At 35.6% G+C, this 13,721-nt stretch overlaps 1 protein-coding gene across 1 annotated transcript in view; it reads right to left on the reverse strand.

Moving 5' to 3' along the window:
• LOC111028956 overlaps positions 1-13,721 on the reverse strand; it is a 126,350-nt gene that overhangs the window by 91,587 nt on the left and 21,042 nt on the right. Inside the window, exon 3 of the mRNA XM_022307751.1 lies at positions 6,787-6,982. Coding sequence (XP_022163443.1) covers positions 6,787-6,982 — 196 coding nt within the window. The remainder of the gene's footprint in view (positions 1-6,786; positions 6,983-13,721) is intronic.

A 13,721-nucleotide genomic window follows, 5' to 3' on the forward strand; every position in this document is an offset into this window, starting at 1 on the left:
AATTTTATTCAATTTTCTCGGTGGCCTTGGAAGAAAGTAACACTGGTGTAAGCAACTGCCAGATAACAATTTGAAAAATTATAATAAGTACCTAACATCGAGAATTTTTTGTAAGTAAGCTATTATTTAGTTAGTTATCAATTATTACTTTTGAATTTTTTTTTATCGTTTCACAGTTCTACACCTCCAAAATTATAGGTATTTGCGTACCTACCATGTAAGTATATTCTTTAGAATTCCGTAAACACCACGCTTGAACCACTTTATCACGTCTATATTGCACGAATGTGTGTACTTATTAAAATACAAATTTACTGTTTGGAATTTCAAATTATACGTCCCGCGGGCAAATAACTTATTATATTGTTGCTTGTGCGTAATAGCAGTTTATGGGCCTTCGGTATTTGCGGAAAATAATAACGATTCTCATGAGCCTTCGTGCGAGAAACAACGGAAAACGTACACTCTGCGCTACGTTACATATTATTATATATACATTTTTTTTTTTTTAATATCGTATACATAATAGATACACAAAATACATATATATATATATATATTATATATATACATGTTATATACGCTGCCAAATAGCCGGGTAAAAAACAAAGACGCTTTACAGTTAGAGCAAAAATAATAATAATAATAATAATAATACGAGCGCCGCAAAATAAACACACTCACACGCGGGAGCGCTGCAGAAAGAAACGGATGCTCTAAATGGACTCCCAATTATTACATAGTGCGACGCGTGGAAGAAAAGTGAATCGAAGCGACATAGCAGAGGCATTGGTTATTTTAAGGTCGTTCACCCAACGGTCACTTTATAATATTATATATAATATTATTATACCTATATAAACCGTAGGCATAAAAGTATAGGTACCATAACATTCTTCGGAACGCACGATTTATGTGTTATTTATTTTTATTCTCCCATTGCGGATATTCTGTCGGAAAATATATTATTTTTATACTCTTTCGAGTTTCAGCGTCGGTGCACAATTAACGGCCACGTCGGATTCGATCTCGCTCGGACATTTGTGTGCAGCGTTGTTTTATATTCACTTGGAAAAAAATTCGTGACCGATCTCCGCCCAATGATGGAAACATTGGAAACGCGCCGGGCACGGAAATGCATGATGATATTATGGCCAACCAATCTCGAGGGGCGAATAATATTGTCATATCGTTTTTCACCTATATAATATTTAATATTTGAATATTATCATAATACCCGTGTTTCGCATTATTTATTATCATATTATGACGTCGTATCCGCCGAGTAAACATAACACGGCTGTACCCAATTATTAAAATAACCTATACACACTCGAGTGACTTAATTGCGCGCGAAGAAGATGTTATACGTCGTTGACCTCTCTCCGAAGACTGCAACAGTTCGTCATCGGTCGGCCAACGGGAATTCGGAGGAATGAAAAAAACCGCACGGACGGACGATGCAGGCGTTTACCCCGGCCGAGTTCCGTTGGCGTGTTGCATATCAATAAACTGTTGTTACATTATTATCATTACGTCGTTTCGTAACTTCCGTTTCGCATACACATCTCGCACGTGTAAGTAATATAATGCAATTTAATATAATATATTATGGAGGAGTAAGGCATAACAATATAATATTTTATTCAATATTCCAGTCGTATGGGTACGTGCGAGCGAACGGATTTAGTCGGCGCTGGATGACAGGTCAGCGAGCAATCACACCGCCATTACAGGGCCTTGGCCTCAGCATTTAGAGTGCGATAATTAATCGTGGCACGCGACTCTTAACGGTTTGCTAGAGACAAAAAACTAACGATTTCCGAATCGAATATTATTACATACGATGACGTCTTGCACGTGATATAATATTATGCATAATATTATGGGTGCTCGGTGCAATATATATTATATTGTTACATCTGAAAACGGCAAAATATTAATTTACGATTTCGCGGATGCGGACCACGGATGATGCGGACTTGAGACGAAATCTGGTATTTACTTATTGGAGGCTGCATATACAACCCGATGATCGTACCTATATAATACGTAATCGTATCAGATCGTCCTTATTGATTTTTCGGAATGATATACTGCTGCTGGTGGCTCACTGCTAGGTTTTATATAGTTTTGGCTCATCTCATTTTCAATCACTACTATTCCTGCTCTAAGCTTTTGTCTACACGAGTTGTGTAAAAGTATATAGATAAGAGCATTCGACGCCGAAATATTAATTTTGTTATTTTCCACAAAACTTAACGGGACTGAAAGTGTTAATATAAATGATTTTTTCCGTCAAACCATGTAGTTTTATAAGAGAAAATAATAATCATGATATTATTATTGTCGAACACCTGTAGTTATTTATTTGCTATAGTTAAGTGGGAAATAAATTAATACCGACAGCGCAGGTTTGAAGATTTTCGTCGTGACTACAAATATTATATTGACATCACCGAGAGATAATATCTTATGGATAATGTTATTATTTGCTATTAGTTATTTTTCTCACCGAGATGATGAACCGGAAAGAGAATAATAATTCGTTTGACGACAATATTTATTTTCAATATTTCATACTTTTTTCCTTATAATATGTAACAACCTGCACCATCGTTTTTGTTATTATTATTATTATTATTATTATCTTGAAAATTAATATCGTTACGGGTCCATAATAACGTAACAAATTCGATTTACCCACTTAAGTGATCTGTCAACACTCAACGTTGAACCACGTTATGCAAATTACGTTTTGTACGTACGATAAATATCATCATCTACGAGCTGTGACAATACAGAAATTGTATATATTATAATATTATGTACCTATACATAATTTTTTTTCTCGTGTGTGTGCACGAACAAACAAAATGTTGTAGGTACGCGGTGCGTGTAACCGTGAATTATTCGAGTAAAATTATTATTACGATGCACATTGCTCTGCAGCGGCCATGTTCGTGTTACTGTACATCATATTATTCTAGTTTTACCGAGATATAACAATAATAATAATAATAATAATAATAATAATAATAATAATATAATATGTATGTAACCCGTATTTAAAAACGTGGAAGGTCCTCGTGGGATAATTAAATGGAAGTCGGAAAGAAATACCGTAGGGTTGGATATTTTAACAATAAAAATTAGGTACCTGTAAAGAAACATTAGAGCGGTGAGTAGAAAAAATTACTTCGACATCTTTCATAATGTTTTGGGGGCGGTTATCCCTATCTTGTCATTATTGTCGGCGTTGTTTGTCTGTTAATGTAACTTACTATAATAACAACAATTGAAACAGATTACGTGTATTGTGGGTGGTACGCGTTGCAGCCATCACAGGGCCTTTCGGACGATGACATCCCTCGAGACACATCATCTGAGAGCATCTGAAGATCGTACCGATCGAAAAAAATTTAGGAAAACGAACGAACGCTTTTATACACAACAATACAACATTATATATCATATTATTATTATTATTATGAGTACCACCTAGGTATATATATCATATACTAAATTATACTATGTATAGGTATGCTGTATATTATACATTGATTACGATCCGAGTGAAATATATATGTGCCGGTAGCTTTATATATCATATATAGGCATGATATTCCGTTTGTGATGATTTATTTTTATCTCGAAGTCACGACGAATCGTATATGATGCGAAATCGATTGTTTAAGTCGAGTAAATATAAAAATCTGCAGCGTACGCATATATTATATTATGATGGGGTGAAATGACAGTACCGGATCATTATAATATCAGAGTTCGAGTAGTGTATTTTTCGACCGTGTTGTGACAAACTCGATATATTGTATGCAGGCCTACCTGTATAACCTAACTATGTTTGTTATGTACTAGAACGTTGTTATATCGTGTGTCGTTTTTCCTGTGCCGTGGGCGATATCCGTCGTCTTTAAACGAAACGGCGTGTAGGTATACACTGTCATGGTCGCAAAACTCGTATTTGTTTTTTTCAATTTTTTCCTCGATTTCAATGACAAATCGATTTTGAGTTTTGACTCTCCGCATTTTGCGGAACGACGTATCTTATTATGGGTGTTGCAACTGACTAATGGTCCAGTCGAAATTTTAGTATACAGACTTTTTCTCATGATATATGTTTATTATACGCGTATCACAATACAAACATTATTGGCTGTATAAAAACAATAAATGTATATATATATATAGGTACCCGCGATATTGAGAATAACCTCTCCTCCGTTTACGAGTAGGTATTAGATATTATTACTCAATACTTAAATGTTCGAAAAAATGTTCCACCACTTAAACACCGTAATAATATAATGTATATAACTCTTTGTTGAAACACGACTTGTAATATTAATGTCTGTATGACAAAATAGGTAGATTCTAGATATACTGAAATACGAGTAAATAGTGAATATTTGTTATTAGTTATTTGTTTATAATGTATAAATTACGTTAAAATTTCACCATGCGATTCGTTTCTATGCATATTATTACCAATATCGTATATCAAATGTCATGCGATATTATATTTAAAAACTGTTCATTAAATTCATGCATAAACTTGCGTTTTTGTAATTGATCATTTGTGGTGCTGTTTCTTGATAAAGTGACGTTTGTCAGTTGATTCCAAAACACAAAATATATACCAATAATATATTATTTTGTGGTCGAATAAAATATCTGTTGGAGCGTTAAGGCCCTCCCGAAATTCTAATTCTCATAATGTTTAATACCGTTGTCCGTTAATACATCAAGTTTCAGAAAATTAAATTTTAAAAACGCGATAAAATATATTATTGTTTATGTAATTGTCAAGCTATCATAGTTTATACTAGCGGTTTTTATAATAATAAAAAAAAAAAAATATATTATTGTTGGATCTGTTATCAGTGATGTTCTAGTGATCGGTATTTTCAGCACACCGCCATCTCCAATATCCAAAACTCCTGGTATAAATCGGCGGAAACACCGGAAACACGATAAGCTCCCGTAGTGTGTGAATGTATACGAAACAATGTATTTAGGTACCACGTATTATCGCTATATATTGATGACAACACATAATATAATGTAGTTGCATTTCCTTTTTCAATATCCGAGATCTCGAGTTGTCGACCACCAATGATGGTATGGCCGCGTATACGATTAATCCTGTTTTTTATTTCACGGTGTTACGTCGACACGTCATATTTTATTTTTTTCTCCATTATTTTACACTCGCGTACGGGCGGCGTTTGATTATTCAAACAGCGTACTGCAGCCGGCTTGATTATTAAAAGACCCACGGCACGTCCCCGACGACGGCGGCGGCGGCGGTGTGATGACGAATACGACGACGACGGCCGTTTCGGGTAGGTGTGCGTACATGCATATTATACGTCAACCCGCCATTATTACGTACGTATTGTGTGTCCGTCTGCGAGTTGATATGTATACGTATATATAATTTCATATGTGTGTACATAGGAGGCAAGTACGTAAGTATACTTATTGTGCCGTACACGACGTTCACTCGGCCCGGTGCTTTTTTTCTCTCTCGCACGGACGACTGCAGTGTACACGTGCGGTCACCGCAGCAAGTACGAGTACTATTATTTCGTATATTAATTATTGATAATATTATGTAGTATAATCGGTACTGGGTACAGGTGGTATAAGTCGTATTGAAAATTATTATTATATTGACGACTGCACACACGTACAACCGGACGGATTTGACGATTTACCGCTTCGGGTGTGAGACAATAGAATGCGTTTATTACATATTATTATGTGTCGATATACTATATAGGCAGGTACGTCATATGTGTAAAACCGGAAACCGGTGCATTCGCACTTTGTTTTTTCCACCGAAAATTCGAAAAATAGTGGCTATAGATCCATATTGGACGTATTCAATCATCCTCGGGACGTGTATAGTTATACTTACACTCGGCGAATGAAGTATACAATTTACACTTTTGGCCATTTTTTGGCTCGTTGGATACTCATTACGTGCTTAGAAGTTTAAAATCACATGCGGTCGGTTGTCAGCCATCCAAAAAACCGCATGTTTATTAATGATACAGTTCCGATCCATGTTTGTCAGTCATCATATAGTTTTCCATTTCATGAGCACTATTATAACGATTGTGGGATTGTTATCGAGACAAAGAAACAAACAAAATATGATCGAATATTTATCGGACATTTCGCGAGTCCTACACGTACATGATATCATGATATTATAAATATGAACACCTATTACGCGTTACTGCAGCAGTTATACATATTTTGTAAAACGGCAAGTATAGTGCGTGTATAGTGCATATTTCAGAGCGCCAATGTCGAAAGAAAGACCGTTGCCCGTAAGTCGCGTGTGTTACAATAGTATAGACTATGCTCGAGCTACAGCAGGGCCCCTGCAGTCGATGCATGTTGAGGGTCGTGAAAGTTATAGATCTCGAGAGTATACCAGCTGGATACCTCCAAGGTTTTCGATTTGTTATACGCGATTGATACTAAACTATATTATGTAGTAATTGAAACTACAAAATTCACTTGCGGTTAAAAATGCAAACGCGTTAAAAGTAATAATATATGTAAAGTGTATCTCCGCAGGCACTAAAGCTAGGTAACGCAAAATAATATCGAATACTGACTAAAATATCCGGTTTCACCTACGTATTGATTCGTCATTTTCGTCGAACGCTTAATTATATAAACTAATCGATATTGTCAAATAAAAATTATTATTGTAAAATCATCGAAATAAAATAATCGTTGACTTACTCGTGCACTTGAGTTCTCGTCTCAGTTCATCGGATCCCTTGTAACAGTCTTGTTTGCCGTCGCATAGCCTGGAAAGCTCATACAACTGCAACACCGTCGTAGACTCGTTCACTTGGCATCCAAAGTATCCGTCTTCCAAGTTCAAAAAGAATATCTCTCTTTTTATTCCATATCCAATTCCGCCTTGAGCATTTACCTGTAAGACAATTCAAAATATTGGTTAATGTGTACGTTTTATTTTTATATTTTAATCAGTTATAAAAGTTATCGAAATCGAAACAGTCATACATTTTTAAAATTCAAACATCCTAGTAAAGGTCACTATAGTTTTAGTCATATGGATTTTTCTATTTTCGCCCCAATGGCCTAACGAATACATTCGTTCATATATATTCGCATAAATCATTTTTAAAATATCAACTATACGAGTTATTACGAAACTATTACTGTGCTATATATAGTGGCTTCATAGTATACCGTATACTTGCATTCAATTCACACGAATGTGTATGAAATGAGTAATTGAACGGAAGGAAATATCTTTGTAAATAATATTTACCTTGCGGACTTTTATTTGAATGTGTATATACTGTATATTATGCATACAGCTATTCGGATAATTAACTGTATTAATATAACTGGCTCACTATAGTCACTATTGATGATCATTTTTTTTTAATACTAGTTATAATTATCGCCTAAGACTATAACGTGCCCTATATTTCAATTCAAAAAGATATCATGTGGCGCTGTTAACCCTGAGATCTGTAGTAGTTATAATAATATTATATGCTATTCAATGAAGTTTATAATAATAATATAAGTGTAACATTCAAGTATCTATATAGCTTACACTAACCACCAAAAATCATATGGGACGGCAACAAATTCTATTTTAAAAGTAAAATCGAAATAATATTTTTTTTTTAATAATATATATATTGTACATAAAGACTGTATATACCTACATTATATTTCAAAATTTTTGATGTTTGATTATTCATATTTATAAAAATTAGTATTTTTTATAATTTAATTTATTATATAAGAATTGGTTTTAATATAGTAATTATTATTGTATTTTAATTATTTTTGTTCATATTGCTGAAAGTATAATGTATTTTTATGATATAGGTGCCTTCATTATAAATATTATGTATGTAAATAATAATTAACGATTAGGTGAACATTAATTTTTTTCGATTTTCATATAGGGTTGCAATTGGTTTGTTTTGTCCATTATGAAAAATGTCAATTTCAGAACACCAGATCAACAACGATGTACAGACTAAAATGTAACGCTCCATCAACAATTGCACGGTTTGTTGGTTTCGTTTAGGTTCACGCAGTAGCCATTATCTGAGCTGATGTCGTTATATCGTCTTCCTTTTAACTACAAGGTTATGACTTCCGAGAAGCCATCCGAGACTCCTATGCCCTTAACCTTAGGTTACCCGCCATGACTGTACTGAGTTTTCTGTTTCTTTTTATCCCCAAATTATATTCACGCAAATTATGCGCATTCAAATAAATGGCAGTATCACGGTCTTATCCACGCGTGTAAATCCAAAATAATTATTATACACCTATACATCTCTGTATTTACACATTGTGTATATGAATAATCATATTCTTAAATTTGATTCGTAGTACTATATTATTATCTAATAATTTTAGGTCTCACCTATGGCTACTATCTATCATCTACGTGATTTTCAACTATCAAGTTGTTTATTCAACCGGTTACAAAATAAAGAAATATATATATGTATAGAAGTGCCTACGCGTTATACACTTATAGCACAACACAAAAATTCAAACTTCTAAAGCAATCTATTGTAGGCACACGTCCCCATCAGAGAAAATGTCAATACTTTAATCTCAAAGTGTAGTGGAAACAATCGATCACTATTCATCATATACAGTATATATAAGAGCTGTAGACCGTTAAAAAATAAAATAAATCGAAACAGAAGACGAATGGACGAATGTCTTTGGCCGCTTCCGATGGAAAAAAATTAGTTTCTATTGAATTAAATTACTGAATGGAACTGTAAGTGAATTCTTATGCCGCGGTTCGTATTGTGACCGTTATACATTACTTTTTTTTATTAGTCTCATCGGCCCACCACGGCAGTGGTATAAAAAATAGACATCAACCTGCAGTACTTTTTGTCAGATAATCGTGATGGTCATAGCGATGACCAAGCACTGTCCGTTTGGACTATATATGCGCCTACATCTATAGCATGCAGGAAACGCCGGAGAAAAAAAGAATTACCGAGGGCACTGGGCTCTGACCGTTAATGGGCAATGCACCAGCAACCAGGTGTGCTGATCGATTATATTGTTTCCGATTTTGGAATTTCGTGTCGCAATAGTTATGTGTAAGAAGATTTCCCGTGACTGTACCGTAACGTAGTAAAGCCACGACGGCAGTAGTTTTTCCGTGGGCACATACAATAATGTATATATAAGTATTATAATATAGGTACACCTTCCCAATAATATGTATAGATTTCTGAGGGAGCCACGCACTTATATATTATGATTTATGGGATTCGGAGACTTTAACGCCCGGCCGATAGGTATATAGGTATATTATAGGTACCGCGGTAAAGATTCCTTTTCAGACGCCTTCGTCTATTTTCTACTACAACACCTATCTATGTTTTTTATGATTTCACCAGTGTTCGTCGAATCCACGACAGCTTTCGTACGGAATCTTTGCGGGTTTGGTACGATTATATTCTCTCATGCAACATTACGAAATTATCATGAGGTCGTCCGCTCCGGCATGGCGTGGGTTATCGGAGAAACCGCTATAGCTTACCCTTATATGGGAACTCGAGTCGGCCCAAGGACGTAATAATAACATTATTATTTCGAGTGTTTCGCATAATATATACACACACACACACACATTTATACATGTGAGTATGCACTCGGGCCGGTATATTGCCCGCGCGAGTCGTTCGAATAAGAATATATATACGCATTAGTATGCACCCACGAAGACGCCACCGCGCCGTCTGCTGCAGGTTACATAACTTCAATATTTCTGGGTGAATGTCACACAGTGAAAACGTTACCGCCGACGATTATTTTTCTCCGCATCTGTGTAGTAATGGTGCGGACGAAAGACTGACACACGCACACACAAACCGCGCTCAGATAGAAAGACAATATAATAATATGTATGCCTACATCATAATGCTGCACAGTTGAAATGTGGTGCATTGTGTCTTGGTGCGTTGTACCATAATATAATATTATAATAATAATAATATACGCTCTAGATATGTATCGTACGTAGGATCCGAATATTATAACGAAACGTACGATATTCAAGGCCAAAATCCAACGTATATATAAATCGCGGTTGTGTAACTTGCGCGCGGCGTTGTTGACGACGCGACGACGGCCGTTAAGAGAAATTAATACGACTCGCGTATGTGACTATAGGTAGGCACACACATGCAGTAAAGACGAAATATGCGAATAGTCTTCCTTTTCTCTGTCGTTTCTTGTCGGGCCGCTGGTGGAAAGCTGCTGCTGACATTATTATTACGTTTCGATTCGTGAAACAATAACGATTATAACGCCTGCTATTATGGATCGCGTTACGTGCGCTCGATTATGACGTTTGAAAAATAATTCCCATACGCGAAAAACGACAGTGTGTCGGTCTCGGGTGTGTTAGAGTGTGTGTGTGTGTGTGTGTGTGTGTGTGTGTGTGTTTGTAGAAATGTGACCCGTTTCGCCAAATACGGACGAGCGAAAGTGAACCCTCTCGTCCGTCCCGATTTGGACAGTCCGGAAGATCGACGCAGTTAATCACCGCTGTACAGTTGTGATATTGTGATGTGTTTCTTTCTTTTTCGCGTTTAGTGCGAGTTTTTTTCCTCATAATTCGTTACACGGATCCACCGCGATCGCTGCCATAATGCGATTACATTAAATCGCGGGAAGGACGAACGCGTGCACGCAAGCACCGCCGTAAAAATCGATCACGCCCTTGATATTGCAGCAGTGCCCGTGTTTGTTGCGTCACATATCTATAACGTCCACGAGTGGAACTAACATCACTATTGTGTCCAGGCGATCTTTAAATACAGTTTTTTTTTTTTTTTAAACTATTATTGTTAATATTTCGTTTTGTATTATTATTATTATTATTACTCTTGTATACTATATATACGCCATAATAATACATACCCGGCGACGCACATATCAAATTTGACGACGGTAATGCCCGTCGAGAACGGCGTTGTTGACTTTTCCCAGAGTCAAAATACGTACATAATGTCTTAGGTATTCGCTCTGGTCGGCGTCATAAAAATCAACTAATGCGCAACGATAGGTATATAATATAGGCGTACCTACTCCTCTCTCCACGGGTATCCCGACAAATCGATACCATCAGATAATATAATTGTTGTCTTATGCGACCTTTTTTCGGTTAACAATTTTCGATCACTCGATTTGTGACGTCTATAATATTGTAGATTTGCAGGATCGATAACATCGAATTTCAGCGAAAACAACCATTACTCCAGTATATTCCTTATAGATTAATATTTATAGTGTTTGATACACATACATGTATACGTCACACATATTCGGTTCATTTTTGATAATTTTGAGTTAAAACACATCTATCGATCGAACATCGAGGATATGTACAATAATATATGATTCAGCGATATTCTATCGCTTTCAAACGAATTAAATAAATATAGGAAGAAACGATAAATTATAATTGAAAACAGAAATAAGATACGCCATTATAATATACTATTTACTTATATAGATGATGTTTTAGTTTGGTATTTATAAATGTATATATATAGAAGTATAGGTATACTTCTCAAAAATCATAGAACAAAAAAGTTTAATATTTCAGGAATTATACATGTTTACGTCATTGCTATACTATAATTTAAACAGTACCTAATCTCATATTATTAGGTATAATCAAGTTTTGGTATTAATGGAGTGAATAAAACATATTTTTTATTACTTGAATTCGATGCTAATAAATATTTTTTTATCACTTTTTAATGTACAAATTTATATGCGTGTTGTACTTATTTGAAGTATAACTATAACTATCAGAGAATTAAATGAAAAAAAAATTCAAACCATACTTCTTAAATATTATACTGTAAGATTATTTTTTTTAAATACAAGATTTGATTTTAATAATATAAGCATATTTGACCCATCATAATTTGATATCGACTATAATACAGAACAGATTGTCCAACTATAAAGATACCTATGTACATTACGCTCAAAACCGTTCATGGGCTTCGAGAATTCAGCGTCGGGTTCTCGTCGAAATTAATAATTCTATCTCGCTAAAAAAAATAAATAAACTCGATTTCCATTTCCATTACGGTGTAGGTAATATGTACATTGTACACACTCTGCAGGTGTGTATATTAACCGAATATTATACATATTATCGGGTCGCGGGGGTCTTCGGACAGTCCGGCGTTTATATTCATAACTATATACAAACACTTTCACCGGTGATTCATTAATTGAATACACAGACGGAAACAAAAACCTAACGCGCGTGGTTTTAAAACGCATATATATGCACGACTACGTCTATAAGGCTGGGTCCGGCATAAACTATCATTACATTGTTATTTACCAGCACCCAAGTTTCCAGTGCTAACTCTACATGTACGTTTCTAAATTATTACACACACACACACACACACACACACACACACACACACACACACACACACACACACACACACACACACTTAACACGTCACACTACGACGTGTATTCGTATTGTATCACGTGCACTATACGACTGTTGTCGTTCACGGACTTCCTTCCGTATACGCATCTACAATGGGGTAGGTTCGTCGATCGGTTTTATATACCTGCCATATACGTGATGGGTATAACATATTGTATTTTGTTTATTACTTATAAACGCCCATATAAGTAGTATGCAATGCGTGTAATTATTATAAGACCCGGCAGAATACCTATATTTTATTTGTCTATTTGAACGATAGGCGAGTATTTATTTCTGAATTTATAAATATATAGATGATCTCCATGCGCGGCGTTCGGGTTTTTAATTTACAACCGCACATCATGAGCCGAACCGCCGTCGTGGGCACTAGTGGGCGGAAAAACTAAAATATAAAGAAAAAAAAGCTGACCGCACGTATATAATAATCACCAGCGACTCCGCAATATGGCTCGCAGAAACCGGTATTTTTTACGTCATCGACCCGAGAATGCCGAAGGAAAGCTTTACTATTAGGCTGCACGTTGCTTATACCGATTTAGTGAGCGCGGTAAATTATTTTATGCTCGGCTATTGTTTTATATCTAAAATACATTACAATATTATAATATGCGCGTAATCGTGTAGCCATTGAGATGAAACACACTCTATCGCTTCTGCAGCGCGGTTTGGTGTACTATGCAGTCCTCGGACATATTCGTTCGCTATTTTGTATGCTGCAATGAACCGCAATGACCGAAATCATCGGATTACAGTGAACTACAAACTTGAGTCATACAGGGACATCACATTATTCGACAAAGTGTGTTGAACTGCGAGGAACTCGAGAAGACCGCGCCCGACCGAGATGAGTATAGATATACAAATCGTCACGATCCGAGACAAATAATAATTCGGAATAGAATAAATATACATATAGATATTACGATGATATGTTTAGTGTGAAGATTAAGTATTGGGTGAGGACATTGCGGCCTCTCGGCTTTGAGTGTCGACGAAAACGTTTGCCAAAAAAAAAAAAAAATAATAAAAAACAAGAAAACATAAAGTAATAAAATAAACGAAATAAAATTATAATTTATGGCTGCACGCAGTTGAAATGCTCCGGGCCGATCGGTCGGCTCGCGACTTACGCAGCAGTCCACACCAC

Source organism: Myzus persicae, unplaced genomic scaffold (assembly GCF_001856785.1).
Source record: "Myzus persicae strain clone G006 unplaced genomic scaffold, MPER_G0061.0, whole genome shotgun sequence".
Lineage (NCBI taxonomy): Eukaryota > Metazoa > Arthropoda > Insecta > Hemiptera > Aphididae > Myzus > Myzus persicae.